The 19159-nt window shown below is 42.2% G+C and overlaps 1 protein-coding gene across 1 annotated transcript; it reads right to left on the reverse strand.

The window, feature by feature from the left end:
- Nucleotides 1-707: 707 nt before the first annotated feature.
- On the reverse strand, nt 708-12421 carry ZBTB1 (zinc finger and BTB domain containing 1; the record flags this gene model as incomplete). Its single annotated transcript, XM_079537566.1, has 2 exons — nt 708-744; nt 10530-12421. 2 exons carry the CDS (start codon nt 12419-12421, stop codon nt 708-710), a joined length of 1929 nt encoding a protein of 642 aa, XP_079393692.1.
- Between the last annotated feature and the right edge of the window lie 6738 nt (nt 12422-19159).

The raw sequence follows: 19159 nt of genomic DNA on the forward strand, positions 1-19159 counted from the left end.
CAATTTTTCACATCCACAGCACCATTTCTTTACTCTCCACACATAAGCACTGAGCTCCAGGGAACGTCCTCTTCAGCTTGCATATGATGATCATGGCAGCAAAGGGAGTCAGGTCAGCTGGATCTTTCTCACCATCCTTTCCTTCCTCAGAGACCCTTTGGGCTCAGTTTTAAAGGTTTTTTTTTTTTCACTTTGTACTCCAGACTAAAACATTTTTCCCCTCTTCTAACGCTCATTAGCTTAGCATTGTAACTGTCTGAAAAAAGCGTGAATTTTAGTTCATAAGTACATACTTTTAACTTTAAAGCTAAAAAGTCTAAACAGTTTTTGACAGAGACTCTAATAAGCCTCGTTTCATAAAAGCAGCACGGCAGCATATGAACAGCAGATCCTGCAAGCTCATTTCAGCGCAGCCCTTAACGCCTGGCATCTGCCTCTTTTGGCTGTCTGCTCCATGAAAGAGACTTCAAATTTGTTTTTGACAGGTGTAAATAATATTCACAAGGAAGTAAGTTTTGTAATACAGAGAAAAGTCCAAAACAATTACTGAGTGTTCTAATATGACTGCTTTGGTGTCTTTTGCGACTGCTGCAGTATGTCAAAAAAGCAAAGGTGGTGCCAATTCAGATCTGGCACACGTGGTTCTGAGTTTTTATGAAATCTTTTGCCGACAGTTCTTCCTCATGTCTTCTTCAAACCTGGTTCTCTCAGTTGTTCAGAAGCTTAGAAGTCCCTATTTCACTACTGCCATGCAGAAAAGAAATGCAAGAAAAATATTAAAAGTCAGAAGCCCACACTCTAGTACTATATTTGCTAGCATGATGTGGTCCCTCCCACCTCGCCGTGGTGTGGTTTCGCTCTAAATGCTATCCCCTCCAGTTATATTGAGAACACCCACCACAGAAGAGAACTCTTTAAAAGCTCTATGGTTCCTGTCCTTCAACCTCTACCCCAGCAAAACACAACCTTAAACAATGTTCTGGTCTTGTTTCAGAAATTTTTTATTTGTTTCTTCCTCCTTTACCTTTCATTTTCAAAGCAGCTAAAGTCTTGTTGAAGAAAACCTTCAGTTCTGTAGCCTCCGAGGTTATTTCTGCTACTGTATGTGTAACTTTCCAGCAGTGGTTTATGGCTTGGCTTAGCGGATGTTCAAGAATTACGTAAGTATTATTTCCCTTCAGCCCGAACTTCTCCTAGCTTGGAACACCCACCACTCTGGAATACTTCTCACTGCTTCGTATTTGCCCCTTCACTCGTTTCTGTTAATTTTACTTGCCAAATTCAGAGGTGATTATTATATATTTACTCTACCTCCCCCGGAATTATTGTTTTGGGTATAATGCAGCTAAATGATATAAACGTTTGCAATTCACGTCTCTTTGGACCACACTAACATGACAAATATGAGCAGCTTTGTATCCGTTAGGAACAGTTAAGACATTGGAAACACATGGATGCAACTTCTAAAGACAATCCTCTGAGACTTTTTTTCATGGTACACTGCCTTCTTTCTCTGGCTATGGAAATCACATTGCACAAATATACGACTGTCCCACTTTCACATCACTGCTGGCTAATTTACACTTGATATTTCTACATGCACTGTAGCAGCATTGGACCAAATGGTTGCATCTGCACTGCAGAGCAGGAAGGGCTTTCAGGCTGCAAGTGAAGCCAGGTTTATCAGCCCCATACATGTGCTGGAGCATCCTGAAGGCCAGCGCAGGGCTGAACTTCCTAGCACACCTTTGGGCAAACTGCTAGCTTCAAAGAACTGTCAGTGCAGTCACCTAATACACTCTCTGAATCCTGGAGGGGAATATATTGGACTGATGCTGTTACCTCAAAGTAGCTCTTACCTGACTAGCTCTAAGGTCACAAAACGCATCTTTTTGGTTATAAATTAATAAAGGATTTTCCCCCAGGCAATATCAATCTTTAATTAATATCAATGTTTAATATCAGTATTTATTTAGATGCTACCCTGCATTTTACAGTCAAATATTTCTGCTACTTGTAGATCATACACAGCTCACGTGGCACGACTGAGATTCTTCAAACTGCTTCCTTCAAATGCAGCAACTATGCTGTGTGGTACCACCTCTAAGCGTGGAAAGGAAAGCTGCCCATGAATATTAAGTCACATTTTTTTCTGATGGAAACTGCAAAAATACGGTAAATTAGTGCCAACTGTGGTCGTGTGGTTTACGTACAGAGCTGTGAATACCAAAGTGCTGTTGGCACTGGTAATAGCTTGCAGCCCACAGCAAGCTAGATTAGAGGTAAAATGTTGTGCCCTCCTTCCAGACTCTAAAAAATTCTGGCTACCCTAAAAATAGAAGCAGTTTTAGGAATGCACAGAGGATCTGCTTCTATGCTCTTCACACAATAAACTCAGCTGAACTGCAGAAATGATCCATCTTCAATAGAAATGTGCATGTTTTAAGTTAGCCGCAAGATGGAGCTCATCCCTCCCATCCACGAACATCTGCAAAGCTAAAACACTTCATAGATGTTACAAAGGAGGCCGTTTCTTCCACTTCATAAAAGTCAGAGGAAGTCTGTGATTAGCTAGATGTTTACAAATAAAGGGGAATCTGGAGACAGATCAAAGGTAACTCTCCAGATTTGGCACGATACCAAGTTCCTGTACTGCTCGCATCTGCATGGGTTTGACTGTCAGATTAAGTGGTTGGACTTGGCCTATCTCATCATGAACTAGCAGTGCTTCTTTGATGCTTAGCATACATATTAGAAATCTGAAGATTCAGCCAGCTAAGGACATGGCAGAAAAAAAACAAACAAGAAAAGAGAAGCATTCACAGCATTCTTCCTCACCCTACTTTCTCAAATCTAGAAGGAAATTCAAGCTTTACTGTAAAATCCAAAGCATGCAGCACTGTAAGTTTAGTAAATAGGAGCAGTAGCTCTCAAAGTCCGTTCTCTAATAGTCTAAGCTGGATGGTCCATGCGTACCATATTTGCTTTTTGCTGAGTAGTCTGTAATTCATCCAGGATCTCAGGGATTTTGGCACAGCTCTAACAGCTAGGGAGAAAAGCAGATCTGAGATAAAAGCTTGTGGTGTATGAAAGACACTGAGTTAATGTGTATGTGTTTTAAGGGACATCTTTGTTTTGACTCTGTGTAACAAACCAACATAGTTTGTGAGGTCTAGAAGGCCACAGACTATTTCTACTTTTATAGTAGTGCTCTGTTTGAAATTAGTATTTTTATTTGGAGTCTAAGCCACACTGAACTCAATCAAATAAACATTCTCCAAAGAAAACTGCCTTTGAACTATTTAACTATTCGTTTGCACGGCAAAAGAAAGCAGAAAGAACAGTAATGATTACTGAGATATTTATTATGTCTTAATTGACATCTTTTTCAGTTTTTAAGTTACAGTTCACCAGGAGCTCTGTCTCTGTAGCAAAATTGACCATGTTTAAGTGAAACACAACCCTGCCTGAAAGCAGGTTAGGCGGGGCTTATCCTCATACTGCCAGGCACTCAGACTGCGGCTGCTGCTTGTGCTTCACAACAGCATAGATACATGTACAAAAATGAGGTTTAATCTGCCTGATAGCAATGCATCTCAGAGATCTGAGCTCCCTCCTGGGCTGTGGGAGGATACTAAGACAACTTCTTCATCAGTTCCCAGGGATCCTATCCTGTATTCCCTCCTACAGCGCCACTGTATCTTTCCTTCTCCCAAAGGAGAGATCTTCTGGATTTCATCTCTAAATGCTTCTACTTTGTATAAACAGAAAATCCAAAAGGATGAGTTTTTAAAATAGCAACCCTGTGATGGGGGGAAAAGGGGACAGCAATGAAGAAAGACTGATTCTAGCATTTTTCATGTTGGCAATAGTTCTGCTGCCTCACAGACAGGCTAGGAAAACACAGATTTGCACAGCCCTGGATTCCCCAGTAGAGTTCCTACTGTCCACACAACTTGCAGGACTTTGAGGCCTTTAAGGCCTTCTCATTCCCTGTCAGGATTCTTGGGATGTCTGGAGATCCACAAGGCATACTTATCCTTGGGTGTCTCATTTCCAAAATATACACCTCCCCAAAATCTCACCGATACGAATCACGGAATGAGTGAACACGATACCAGCATCAGCAGTTAGTCGTTGAGAGGAAAATTCTTGAACAGCTCTAGAAGGGCTAAATATTTTCTCCCACAGGAAATGCTAGAAGCAGCATTGTTTCTGTGGTTATAGCTGAGGAAAATTTACAACAGTTTTAGCAGGCCAGAAGGCGCAGGAAAAGATTAAATCTGTTTGTTTTCTCTGAATGGTCGAAGTTAAACTTGTATCCATCATGAGACAGATACATATTTTAGAACAAGATCATTACATGGGGCACTGCACAACAGAGCTATCTTCTAACTTGCAAGAGAATCAAAGACACTGAGCCCTTCTGAAATTCGAGGTTCTGGAAATGAGGGGCAGCATGCCAGCTACACAAAAAAGGAAGAAAAAAGAGCAGTCAAAACCTGGCCTCTGACCATTTCCTCGTCATAGAATTTCAGTATGTTCCTCTGCCTACATTAAGAAACTTCAAGTATACATACTCAACTATGTATAGGGAAAGCAACTAGAAACAGTGTCTATAAAACTATGAAGCACAATATTGTTTTCCAATGACATGAATTTAAAAAAAAAAAAAAAAAAAAAGATATTTGAGGGCAAAAATGGCCCAAGAATGATCTGACAGCATCTCTACTGTAAAGCTAGCTGTGGTCATTTTACTGTACAAAAAGGAACATGGGCTCTGTTTGTCTCGAGGCTGAACATTTATAGTCATGGCAAGCTGACTCCTGAGTCATGTGCTCTGCTGCCCTGTTGTTACAAATTAGGATTTGTCTTCATGAAAAAATAAAATCACAATGAATTCCAGAATCCTAGAAGCAACTCTGTAAAATAGTGGTAGAAAGCACAATTAAGATGTCCTGTTTTTTTGGCATCTTGCCCTTCAAAACCTCAACCTACAAACATTTCTTAAGAACGCAATGCAAGAATAGTTCAGGAGTTTTTTCCAAATTGGACAAAAATGCAGAAAACTGGTTTATAGCTACTGAGAACTACAAAAATGTCCACTTTTAAAAACATGTCCCCAACTTCTAGCTTTCAGGAGACTTTTATAAAGTCACATCAGTCATGCTTCAGCTTGTAGGTCTGTGACAAGCTTCAAACCAATTAAGAATTAGGGAGGTCAGAATACTCGATTTTTAACTCTTTCAGATTAGGAAGCATCTGTAACTCAGACTGCCACTATCCCCTCAACTTTACTTTGCTCCTGAGCTTTCAGCGTTACCACAAAATACAAGAGTGCACAGTGGGAGAAGGGAGAGCAAGAGGGCAGTGTGAGCTGCGCCCAGCTGCGGGCAGCACATCTGGAGCTGCAGGGCACAGGGAGCACAGGGAGGTGGGAGCAGGTCCCGGCGCTCGGCCGGCCGAGGGGCCCAGCTCATTGCTGGCCTTGGGCCAACCGCACGAACCCAGCACAGAGCGCTGCGGCGTCTATTTCAAGAGAGACCAAGAAAGCTCCAGAGCATATTTGCGGGGTGAGTTGAACGCAGGAAGGTTTCCAATTCTCATAAAGAGGGCAGATAGCATAGATGTGTCTCATCTGTATGCGAGAGGCCGGGTTGCCTTTTTTCCTTATCGGGAAATAGGGGAGGAATTGGGAATACAGCTTCCACAAAGATGCTGGAGGGAGACAGAGACTTAGTTAAGCAGCTCAGAATCAGAGAATGGCTTGGAAGGGACCTCAAGGACCATCAAGCTGCAGGCCATGCTTTGAGTTTGGACATAGCTCATGTAGGCAAATGAGCCCCCCCCCTCCCCCCAGACACTCATTTCCCCCCTCGTGCCACCACTTCTATTGAGATAGAGAGGGAACTGCAATGGGGAACCGATCCAGACAAAAAATAACCTCCCAGGGAAACAAAAAGTTTGTCGTTTGACCCTGTACATTGTTAACCCACTCGTGCCTTTTGACAAGGGAGAAGGCACGCACAAAGAGCTGCAACAACGTGGCAGGGAGAAAGGAACCCACAGAGCTCAAGGCGACACCATCAGGAACAAACTTACATCCCCAGCAATAGCTGAGATACACCTGATGTTTTGGTACTAGTGTGTTCAAATACAGTAGTATAGGCAAAGTAGTCACTTTTATAATCATATCTTTTTAATATATTCTCCAGGACAGTAGACTTTCAATCTTCAGGCTTTCAATTAAAAAATATATATCTGAATTCTATTTTCTCCATGAACTGAATATATTAAATAGCATAGTCCCCCAGTAAAAGTACAAATTCATAGAATTCTGTGATATTCTATTCAAATCAAGATTCCTTCATGGACCTGGTAGCAACAAATACTGTTATGCACAAATGTAAATATTCTTTGAATTAGCAAGTTGCCAATAAGTATTTACAAGTATACACACACACACTTAAACACTTGGATATCTCCTTTGATACTGAAGAAGCTTGACAGCTTTTGTTATATTTTAAAGCTCATTTCAGGTCTTTGTGAAGTCTCTCTTTTCAAATTGCAATAATCCTGAAAGCTAATATCTAGGTTAGCTACTAACAATTCTCAGGGCTGCCACTGACACCACTGCCAAAATGAGGAAAAAAGCAGAACAGAGAGAGATCCTCTAAAAATAAAAATAGCAAAACACTTTTAAAATAGTGTCACTGTTTCTTTCTGGCTATGCTTTGTCCAAATCAATGCATATGCATGTCCAACCATAAAGATCCTTAAGTTTTTCAAGGGTCTTATATGCTAAATCTCCAAACAGTGCAGGAAAGGAATAGAAAGGAACTACGTTAACGTGACCAAGAAGTACAAATTTCTTAAAGGAAACAGAATTCTGACTTAAGTGTTTTTGCTTCCCCTTCGTTATCTTTCAAGTAACAGTAAGACTTCTAGGATATCATAACTGCAATTGTTTTTTTTGTCAGATGTGCTTTTGTTCTGTTTCTGCAGAGAACACTTTTTCTCACAGTAGGAGGGCTGAACCACCACCACTTCACATCCCCACCGACACTGTCCTGTTCTGTCCTCAAGAGCTTGGCACCCACCCCTTCTTCTCTGCATACTTTCACATTACCATAAACATTCTCTACTGCGTCTATTTGCAAGCAAGGCATCTTGTTTTTGCTTTTGTAACTTCGATTTGCTCTCCTGCACTCCCCAATCACCTGTTGGGCTATTTAAGTCATTCTGTTTTTCTCTGATTCAATACAAGTAGATCCACTCTAAGCTTTGCTGCAGTGCAGTCCATGCACTTTCTGAGCCTTATTCTAGATACGCAAACCTGCGAACAACAAGGCACTGGTTTTGTTCTGTAAGAATGGGAAAAAGAATTCATTCAAGTTCAGTAGGAACAACAAGCTTTCCTTGAACGGATACTACAATACAGCCTATAATTGAAAAACAAAGGGATTACAGAGTGTTTGTGAAGTTAGATAGTTCACATAAATACCACCATTCACAATTCCTAAATTTAACTTTTGTAGTTGACAGGTCTACTCATGCTAGGAAGTTATTTTGGTTGTTCTTTTGGTGAATCACTTTTGGGTCAAGTTCACACCAAGACACCTTAGAGAATGGCTCTTGACCAGAAGCATTTCTAAATTACTGTTAGACTTTCCCTGTATTCCAGAATGCTCTTTTAGTTCGCACAAGTCACCTCCTCCTTTTCAACAAGATCTTTAACTATTCATTGCTGTGCCATGCTCTCCTAGTGCAAGAACACCATCTGCACTATTAATTTGTGGCACAGTGAGCTAATCACATGGGTTGAGAGCTCTCCCAGCCAAGCTAAGTCACTCTGGTCTCACAGGCATCTACAGGACTTGATCCACTCCTCCAGGCTCCCCCTCTGTGCTACCTTTAGGATGTTTTCCCCTCTGCTTCCCTTTGCACAGCTCTGATTCTGTCTCTCCGCCAGACCCTTCCAGCCTTTGCCCTCCCCGCTCTGCCACCAAGCCTTTCCACTCCTCCAGCTCACCCTGTACCATCAGGCTCTTCAGTCAACTCCCCAGCACCCTCTAGCTCTCCCTCAGTTCTCTTGGCTGCTTTTCCCAATTCAGTCATAGATGATATCTTAAGTGAGAACCTGAAAGTCAGAGAAATTGTGTGCAGTGTATTAGCTCCCAGTCCTTCTACCACAGCAAGTGCTTAACTACTTCACTGCTGCAGGTGGTCAAATACTTCATGGATCCTTCTAATCACCTTCTACCACTGAATCCAGCACTGAGAGTGCTACAAAAGCCATCCTGGTTATTCTTTGAACTCTTACACAGTGAGCTTCAGTCCAGCTTGGGATAGGAAGTATATGTAACAAAATTCTAGTAATAGAGAAGCTTGGAATTAACTCAAGAGCTGGAGTGCATTAACATCAGCAGTACTTTTAATTCCAGTGCTGTTAGGGACCCAGCTGACTTCAGCACCTTCAAGAAAACTTAAGACTGAGCAGTTCCAGCAAAATGCTGCAGGCCCACGCTGCAACTGAAGCAGCATCTGAGAGCCAGCAGCGAGCTCAGGCCTGCAGCGCCGTGGCTGGGGCCTTCCCCACTCCCTTGTCTTAGAGGAAATGCATGTTGAACCGACAAGAGAAATTCTGATTCACATTTAAAACCGAATCAAAACAAGACTACTGGTACTCAGTTTGATATAGATAGATATAAAGGAGATTCTGAACTGTTTTAATTTATCTAAACAGTCTTTTGAAGATCAACACTCTGTTAATTCCTGAGAAACAAGGGATCAGCTCCTGGCTCCTGCTTTCAGCCCCACCACTGACACACAAGCTGGTTGAAATCACTTCCTTCTCCATGGCTCGGTAGAAGGCCACATCACTACTGTGGTTGGTAAAGTGAGATCTGCTGGGAGAAAGTACAACTAGCCTTTATTTTGTAATAGTTCCTTCTACCATTTCATATTAGGATCCTACTGCCCCCCATTAAAAACCATACACTTAACATTTAGACAGCTGGTGCCTATGAGTCAAAGCCAGTTGTTGTCTCCAAGGCCAAACTGCCCCACTGAATTGATGTCAGGTGGTACTTAGCAGTATTTTTAAATAGAGTTAAATTAAGAGACAAGCTACACAGATTAGGGCTATACTAGAATCAGAAAGAAATCGTTAAAGGCATTAAATGTCTTTACATTTATTAAACAAACTCTGCAGTCTTTTCTTGTTATATTCTTGTTGAAAAACAGAACATTCAGAAAGTATCATGAAAACAAGAAACAAAAAAATCTAAGGTTGACATGAGCCACACTCCCCTTCCCCTCCCACCCAAGCAATGGGACTATCTACACACCCATCCCACTTTTGACTTCCCAACAAAAGCAACAAGGCACCCATTTACAGCTAAGCTGAGAAATGAAGTCTTCAACGCACACTGTCATTCTGCGCTCCTAGCAGTCCACCACAGCAAGTCCTTCCTTGTGTATTACGATAAGCAGGTTATACAGACCCACGTGGATAAGGACTGCCAGCAAAAGGCCAATGTCAGTCACAGGGCAGAAGCACCCATTACAGTTCTGCTAAAATTTCAAGTCTGGACAACGACCGCTCTGCTGGAAACTCCCCAGTCACCACGACAGTCAGTAACTCCCTTTCCCTTTGTGCACACCAGTCCAATTCTGCAAGGTTTCACTGAGCCTATGTGCTCTGACCACTGGGATGCGAATTTCAACACAGCCAAGAAGCTGAGCATCGGGACAGCCGGTTCTGCCCTTACAGCAGTCAGACAGCAAAGGATTATTTCTTGGCATTGCTTTTTTTTCCTTTTGAAAATTAATTTTGGGATTATGAACAATTATGCTCTTGCGTATTAATTGCTGTGATCTAAAATTTTCACATGAAGAAACAACACGTGGAAATATTAAAGCACTCATCTTACGGACGTGGATCCGAGAACTGTTTAATAGCAGTCAGTGAAGGGGTAACATTGTGCTTTTAATCTACAGTTTAAAAATAATGATTTGTATATCTACTTAGTAAAACAATAAAATTAAGAACAGAAACTGATATTAGGAAACAGTGAAAATGTAATAATTAAACACATGAAGCTTTTCAAAGCTATATACGTAATGAGCCTAGACACCTATGATTAAGAGGGTCTTAAAAAAAAATAATAAAAAAGACTTGTTTTCAATTTTTTTTTTTTTTTAATTTTTGTCTACTATACTGTATGCCTTGCTTTGGTGTTCTCTCTGCTGCCAACTTAATGCTTTAACAGTATGATTATGCTTATGTTCTTTTCAAATGCTTGGCATTATAGTGAGATCTCATATCTTTTCTCAAATTAAATTTTGCTCCACATACTCCACATGTATACAGATGAACATCCATGTGCTGCTCCAGTTGCTCATTATTTGGGAATATCTGAAAGCAGACCTGGCATATAGTCTCTCCAGCTGATAAGTGAGATATCATATGCCGTACATGGTCATGTTTTCTGAAGTTTCCTTGATCACAAATGGAACAGACATACCTGGCCATTCCTTTGTGCATATCATTGTGGAGCCGCAACTGGCGCTCTCTTAAGAACTGCTTCCCACATGTCTGACAAACAAACTGTTTTTCCTTGGTATGAACAGTATAGTGTTCCCTCAAGTGACAACGCTGATAAAATCCTTTCCCACAAAGATTGCAGAAATGCTTACGTCTGTGATCTCTTTCATTCTCTTCCATCATGGAATTCTTGAACAGATCTTGCTCCAGGCAGTTGGACATATGTTCAACCACTAGGTTTTCAGTTTCAAAACGCTGCCCGCAATTAGGACATCGGAAAGGACAGGCAGAATGCTTATATAACTGCTTTTTTTGAAGGCTGTTCATTTGGAAATGACTGTCCCTGAAGTCTTCCAGCATGTCTGCAAACATCATGTCCCTTATTTCCGACTGCTCCTCGGGGTTTTCTTCCAAGTCCATTTTTTCCTCAGAATTTCTGATACCATTCATGGTCAGGTCCTGGGGTTCTCCACAGGTCTGTGCATGATCCTGTAACTGCTTGCCCTTGACCAGTATTTGACCACACTTGCCACAGGCACATATATTTTCTATGTGTTTGGATAAATAATGAGAGGACAAATCCTCCTCGGTGATTGTTAGCCCACAAAGTTCACAGGGAGCGTTCTCCACATCTTCCTGGATGGAGGGAGCTTTCCTGTTAAGGTGCCGCGGACTCTTTAAACACCTCCTTTCATCCTCATCCATGGATAAACGGGGTTTTAAAGTCTTCCGAGCATTCCTCTTCTCTCTCATCTCTTCCTCAACATAGTACCTGTAAAGTGGCTCTTCCTGCTCGTCATCTAGGTCATCGTTATCAGAAGACTCGTTGCAGTCCTTATCTGTCACCTTGATAATATTATAATCTTTCAGCTCGTCTGCAGGACTGTCCTCCGGTTCCATCTTGATGACAATCCTCTTCCTCTCAGAGGCTCGACTTCCTTCTTCACCTGATGTTTCGGATGCCACCGTGCTGCTTTTCCTGCTTGTAATGTTGGACACGGGAGAGGACGACTCATCGACAACTTGGCTGGAATCCCCTTTGTATTTTTCTGTTTGCGTAGAGATTATTTTAGAAGCAGAGTCCTTTTCATTAAAGTCTATTTTTTCGGCACCGTAGTATCTGGCACTTTGGTACGAATGCCTGTTGGTGCACGACAACACGTGCTCATCCAGTAACTTTTCACAGCTAAAACTGAACCCGCAGCTGTCGCAGGTGAAGCTTCTTCCGAAGCGGCGTGAGTGAGACACACGCTCTTTTGTGTGAGAGTATTTGGACGTGGTGCTTTTTTTGCAGACATCAAACAGTTGTTCGGGGAAACTGCTGAGCTGCAAAGCTTCTTCATCGGGCTCTTTGTTATGGGATGTATTTACTGTCGAACTTGGCGGCTCCATGCCCCACCTGTTTGTTTCGCTGCCATTTCGAGCAAGCGTGTCTTCGTACATTCGCACACCAAATATCATTTTACTGTTCTGGGTGCTGGAAGCAGAAGAAGAGCATTTTAAACTAGATGAGTCTGTATCCTGTATATCTTCCAGACACTCAGGTACGTTATAGAGCTGTAAATAGTTCATGGCCACTTTAAATTGCTCAAAATTGGCAGGGGCGGTCATAATTTTTCCTAAATACATGAACTGTAAAATAAGATCAAAGCATTCAGCGCTAATCTTCATGTTGCTTAGATTCAGCTGGGCTGTAGTGTGTTGATGGTTCATAAAAAACATTCTAAAATAGGAGCTGCATGCAGCAAGGACTGCTTTATGTGCTTGGAAATAAATATCATCGATAGCAATGCAGCAGTCACACAAAAAGCCCCACTCTCTTTGGTTGTTTAGCTGCTGAAGGACGTAGTTGCTGTGGCTGGTTCTTGCCATCTTGTACTTCAATTACAGCCCTGCAAAAAGCAGATGACATCTGTTAGAACTGTAAGCACAGAAAGTGGAATACATTTAAGTGTAGAGAGGAACCGCCGTCTTTTTCCTCTCTAGATCTCTTCCTATTCTCACACTGTTTGTGGTACGATTTCCCGTCTGGACATCTTTGCTGGCAACTACTGTTGATGCCAGTGAAAACATCCATAATCCCATGTTCTCACCACTAGACTTACAAGACCAGTAAACTAATAAACATAGCAACCACAACATCAGTTACAGCAACACTGCTCGAATATAAATTAGCAAATATATCTCAAAGTCCTACAGCCAAGATTTTTCAGATAGGAATTCTGGATGCAGAACTTCAAAAGCTTCACAGGGCAAACTTCTGCAAGACAGCCCCGGGACAGCAGCTCTACAAGGTGAGATGACTGTAAGAAACCACCGCTGAGTTTCAGCTTGCCTTTTTCACCTGCCAGACCAAAGGACCTATGATGCAACAAATTACTGGCAACAAGGCTGGGCTCAAACTGGTCTTTCCCTCCCCACTAAAGGAAATTCAGAAGAGACATCGGTGAAGTATCCACACAGGCTACATCTACACGCTGTTTGCTCTTTATGGCACTTGGGGAATCTTCTCAAGCTTATCTGCAAGACACCTGGCAAACCAGGAGCTGTGGAACTCAGGTGCATTCTCAGAAGCACGGGGCACAGCGTGTCCCACACAAGCCTGCTGCAGACGGTCACCAGGCTCGCTGTGCAACACGGGCAGCACAGAAGCAGGAAGTGTTGCACACCATGCCTCCAGCTCCTCTTAAAACCACTCTTTCATTTAATAAAAGCAAAACACTTAGATTGGAGACTGGACCAAAAAAGAAAAACTAATGAAGAACTAAAGGCCAGCACGTCAAAGATGGCAGCATTGAGAGAAGAAGCCTCAGTGAGGAACTGCAAACACCTGAAGCAAAGTGCTGGAAGGTGTTACACATGAAAGGACTAACTTGTGCTGAACAGGAAGGAGGAAGAAAACGTGCTACTTTATGTTAAGAAAAACATCCAGAAAAAATACACTGTATACAGGAGGCGTCCATTCAATTTACAGAAGATAAATTGCAACCAAGTAAAGCTATTCTGCTCACTTTGGAAAACCTGTATTGACACACAATGTGTGCTAAATAAACAGGAAGCAGGACAGAGTGGTCTGAGAAAACAAACAAAAAAAAAAAAGGGTAAAGAATGCCCAAACTGAAAAGAAAGACCTAAAGCAGTAAGGAGCATTCTTCACACTTTGAAAGGTTACTGCAAGCAATAACAACAGTAAGAGATTTGTACACATAAGATACAGGCTAGCAAACAGCACGTATAAACTGCATTTTATGTCTCCATGAAGTGCACAGGTTGATTTGTCACTTTCTTTCACCCGGCCAAAATTTAAACAAAATATACACAAAAACGCTTCACCTCCCTGCCAGCTCACACCTAGCTCCTAGAGACTGGAAAATGAGAAATCGTATTCCACAATAAGCACTGAATTCACAAATCAGAGGTGTTGCCTGGGCTGTTAAGTAGCAGACCTAACATTAGTCACTGTTCTCCTTCATTCCACAAATGACTGTCATGGAAAAAAATGCATTCAAGCCCTTTAGATGAGGAAATGCTCATCATCACCCAGCAGTATTCCCTACTGCCAACACTACAGCCATTCATAAGGACCACTATCAACAGAAGACCTTATGTGGCAGTGTGGATCTTGAGATTTGGATTTATATTGATGATTAACACCTGGGTGACAGCTGTACAGCTGTTCCTCTCCACCCAACTTTTTTCTACTGCCCCAGAACTCCAGGTAAGCACATCACAATTCTCTGTCCAGTTTTACTCAGGGATGTCCATTGCAGAAATGCAGCTTGTTACATAAAATCTACTCAATGGCTTTCTGATTAACTTACAAAAGGGTGACTACAAAAACAGAAGAATCTCTGAAACAGCTTCATGTGTTTTCTACAGAAATTTGACAACTATCTTAATTTCTGGGTAACTTCAGATGTTTCTTACAAAAATAACAAACTTTTCAACATCAAGTAATACCTAAAGGGCACTTCATATTCTTCCAAGTGCTAAGGTGCTTTGTATTTCAGGTAATTAATCAGATACTTGAATGCAATTCAGTATAGTTCATCAAGAATTAAGACCAGCAACTGCATAATTACAAAGAACTGATTTCAACCTCCACACTCAAAGACTGAAAATCAACAAGAAACGTGAGAAGACTCAGTCTAAGATACCATTGGCTTCTCAGTGTGAACTTCCATCAGGACAAGAAAAGGCTTAGGACTGCTAGAGGAAAAAATCAGGACAGCTTATGTTAACCTTCTTGTCCTCACAAAGCAACAAGCTTACACTTTCATTTTTATTTTCTGCATACTGAAAGTATTCTATCATGCCTTCCAACGCAAAACAGCAACGCAAGGTCACAAATATCTGCACACACCTGCAAAGGGGCATTCCAAAATTGTGGGAAAGATCTGGCAGTCACTGCAGTGAGGTGCACAAACACACTTTCTCTAAGTTTCCTTCTTCTTTGAAAAAAGTGAAACTTATTTCCTCTTATGACAGAAAAACTCTTCCAGCACTTGAGCCCTGATATGCAAAAATAACCCACCTTTCTCCTACTGCTCTTTGTAAAGAACCAGCCCGAGCATGAGTGAGCTTGGTCAGGCCAGCAAGGTGTTCAGATGTGTACACAGCCTCCATCACAGTAGTACTACAAGCAGGTATTAAAATAGAGAGCGTTTGAAGTTATCTATGTTAATGAAAGTTCTGGCAGCCTTCCTCTGTATGCTGTATTAACCTGCCATGTGTAACCATATATTTACAGCTGCCAACACTTCCCACTACAAGCGCCTGCGTTGGTCTATTTAAAACACTGACAAACTTCAACCAGCAAAGGCAAAAGTTTCCTTGTGAATTACGTGCTTCAGACTTGCTTTTTTTTTCCAGAAAAAAAGATCAGTTAAAGCAGTTTCAAAAATGAGGTCAAGAAAAAGCTTTTGTACAGCTAAATTACTGTTCTTTCTTTAAAATTCAATGAACTTTCTCTTGCAAAATCTTTGGAGAGACGCATCACAGAATCACAGGGGTTGGAAGAAAGCTCAAGAGATCAATGAGTCCAACCCTGCTGCTAAAGCAGGTACCCTACAATTGGTCACACAATAGGTGTCCAGCCACATCTTGAATATCTCCACAGGAGACTCCACAACCTCTCTGGGCAACCTATTCCAGTGCTCTGTCACCCTTACTGTAAAGCTCTCCCACACATTAGAACAGAACCTTCTACATTCAAGTTTTGGGAAATTACTTCTTGCCCTGCCCTTGCACCACCAAGAAGAGCCTGGCCTCACCCACTTGCCTCCCACCTCCCTTGATGTATAAACATTAATCAGATATAAATGTTAATCAGACTTCATATGGGAGAAAGAGGCATGTGTTAGAGATGTTCTTGGTCACCACACAAAAAGCTGCCTGAATTTGGCCAAGCTTAAACAGAAGGAGGGGAAGAGGGTAGAAATTATAGATTTGTTTACACTTCAGACTGCTGTGTGTTACTAAGGTCTCAGATCATAGCCTTGCTGAGAACAAATTCATCCTCATGCAGCTCCTTTGTGTACAGGGGCCCGTCCAAGCCATCCCATCCAGCATGAAAACCCTTTTGGCTGCTGCGTGCCATCTCCACTCACAGACAGGGCTCACTGCAACAGGATGTGCTGCTGCATTCCAGTATCCCTGGCAGCCAGAAAGGAGCAACACTTGGCTCTGACTGACTCTCAGCAAGGAGTGGGCTTAGTGAAACTGAGTGCAGATTAGAAAGCGTAAGAGGGAGGTGAGAGAAGAGTTCAGGGAGTGCAAGGAGGGACAGGGTGAGCTGAGAGGAAGGGTCTGGGATCAGGAACAGCCGTGGGCAGACAAGATGGTGCAGTTAGGATCTACACGGGGGAGGGAAACCACTGAGGAAGGGACTGGGAAGAACCAAAGTGCTAGGGCAGAAGGGAAGAATATTTTATACACACACACGAATAAGCACAGATACACAGACATGCTTTTGCTGAGCAACAGGTAGAAAACTACCACAGCACGCACCCACTCAGAGCTGGAACTGAACTTTGAATTCTGCCGTTCTTTGCTATTAGCAAATATCACAGATTTGTTGAAAAATGTCCTCCCATCAGGAGCGAGCACTCAGAAAATGTTTCTTTACCTTTATTTTGTTATTTTTAATTGCTAAAATGTCAGAGATTTACATTTGTCACCCATGTGGGTGGTTCAACATTGCAAACTATTTTTGAGATCTTCTTTGGAAAGAAAACAGTCATTAGAACAAAAATGCCCTTTTTAAAAGAAACCAAAGGTTTCAAAGTTAAGCGCATACACAAGACATTAATTAAGCTAAATTCCAGTGCAGCAGTCATTCAACAGCTTTTCATGTACACACTGTAACCTTCCAGCCCTCCTCTTACCAAAGGCTCCTTTCTTTACTGGGCTCACCTTGTGGATCTGTCCAAGGGATGGATCCACGCAGCAGTGCTCTTCATGCACAACATGAGATCTCTGCTCATTTGGCACAGGGTTTGGAGGAGGTGAGGTGGATAAGGCAAGGAGAAGAGGGGGAAAATCTCACGAGAAAGAGCACTGCTTGGAAAACAGCACCCCACCGCTGTCAGTACTAGGAGAAGTCATGTTAACCTTTGGGTATTTTGGCTTGTACTTTTTCACGTGTCCAGCATCTTCATGCAGGGAAGCCATCAGCAGTACCTCATACAAACGGGTGCTACTCACTGTGTGTATTAAGCATTGGTCTTCTTGGAAAATTCAAGCTCTACGCATGAATTTGTCCACCCAAATGTGCATTTGATTCTTTCTAACTCAGCTTCCTATTTCAGAAAGAGAAGAAATGTGACCACTTGCCTGACTAGCACACTGCATTTATGAAGCACGCAGTCATCACAAGGAGGTCCACCAGGCACCTACATCACCCCGTCCTCAGCAGCAACCAATTAGTGCAGTGAGCACAGCAATGGGCCATGCTGTGAACAGCACTGAATGATGCAGAGGTGGTCTGAATAAGAAAGCACTAGAAAAGCATCTGATACGAAACTGAGGAGTGTAGATGCTTTAGTCAGGTAATTTCAGTCTGTTCCTCAAACTCTAAGCAGCACAGAATGTACGTGGAGGCTACGTGTTTATTTTTACGTGGCAAAGCTTGGATTCAAGCTGCCTACACGCCACTGTGTTTTTCTTTTGAATCAGCACTCAGGTACAATTACTACTCAGATATTATCACCAAGCTAAGCTACGCTACTACACAAACCAAGCGTGTTGTTTAGAAGCCAAGGACCAGAAAGAAAAGGCTCTTACTATAACTCAATACTTTTCTTTTTTCCCTTCAGATTTCTAGTTTTCAAACATTTCAGAAAATTTTAGAAGTCTTCAAGCTTTCCCCTGTTAAACCTTTAAGAGACTGCTGAAATTCTTTTACTAACTTCTCTGTCTTTAAAAAAGAAGTACCACAAGGTTCAAGATTCAGGAGCCTCTCGGCTCCTAAAATTAGTAGGTGGTTTTCAAAACCCAGCATTTCCACTGCTGAGCAGGCAAAAACAGACTGCTTACATGCTTAGTTGCTGGCTGCTTTTCTTCAGAAACCAAGAGCAAGCTGGACAAAAGTATTATAAATGAGTGGAGAATTTGGTGTTAATAGAAAATGAGACGGAAAAACCTCAAGGAACCAACGCCCAGTTATCCAAAGAAATGGGCTGCTTGGGCAGCAGAAAGCAAATTCCCCATCCTATTCTCACACCACATCTCAGGCTGATGCAGGCTCCCAAGAGCTCTCCTCCCTAAAGAATTACTTCGCCTTCATAGGGCCAGATTCTACACCAGATAATCTGGATTCCTAAATGACAGCATAAAGATGCTCATGAAAAAAATCCCACATCACACATCCAAGCTCTGCATGCTGCCTGAGAAATCTGGGCGTTCAGCTGGTATGCTGACTACAGAGTTGCTGACAGGCAACAAGTTTTATCTAGACATTAACAGGAAGAAGCCACTGAGATTGCCATAGTACTGCACAGTCCAAGAAGGCACTCAATTTACACAAACTTTGCAAAAAAAGGCAAAGAAATGAGGACAGGTGACCACCGTTCATTGCAACAGCAGGTATGGGTAAGATGCAGCTTGCATTGCAAGTGCAAGATCCACAATCGTGAATTAAAAGTGAGGAGAATTTCATGTACTGCCAGGGAAAGTCTAATTAGGCTCCATTACTTGGATGAGGAAGGACCGGCTATAATTTATCCTCCTCCCAGAGTCCTTCCATTAGCTGCCTTCAGGCACACGAGCTGTGAATCTGCCTGCCACGATGCAGATATTCATCAGCATACACATTCTGATAGCTGAATCAACTGATGTTAAATGCCTTCTTGCCAATGTACGAAAACAAGCTTCAGCTGCTACCTGGGCTAGGTCTGAACCAGGGAAAGGCAAGGAGCAATTCACTCCCACATCAGTTCACAGAGCTCCCCACGGACACAGCACCTGAGTTCACAAATAAGAAACAGCCTTCACACTTTAACAGGTTTCCACTGTCAGACACTGATAACTAGTTAAAAGGCATCACACAGTCTTAGTAAGCACTCACCTCAAAAGATGAATAAGAAGACAGGAAAGCATGAGCAGCTAAGT

This window comes from Tetrao urogallus (assembly GCF_951394365.1).
Source record: "Tetrao urogallus genome assembly, chromosome: 6".
In the NCBI taxonomy this organism is placed as follows: domain Eukaryota; kingdom Metazoa; phylum Chordata; class Aves; order Galliformes; family Phasianidae; genus Tetrao; species Tetrao urogallus.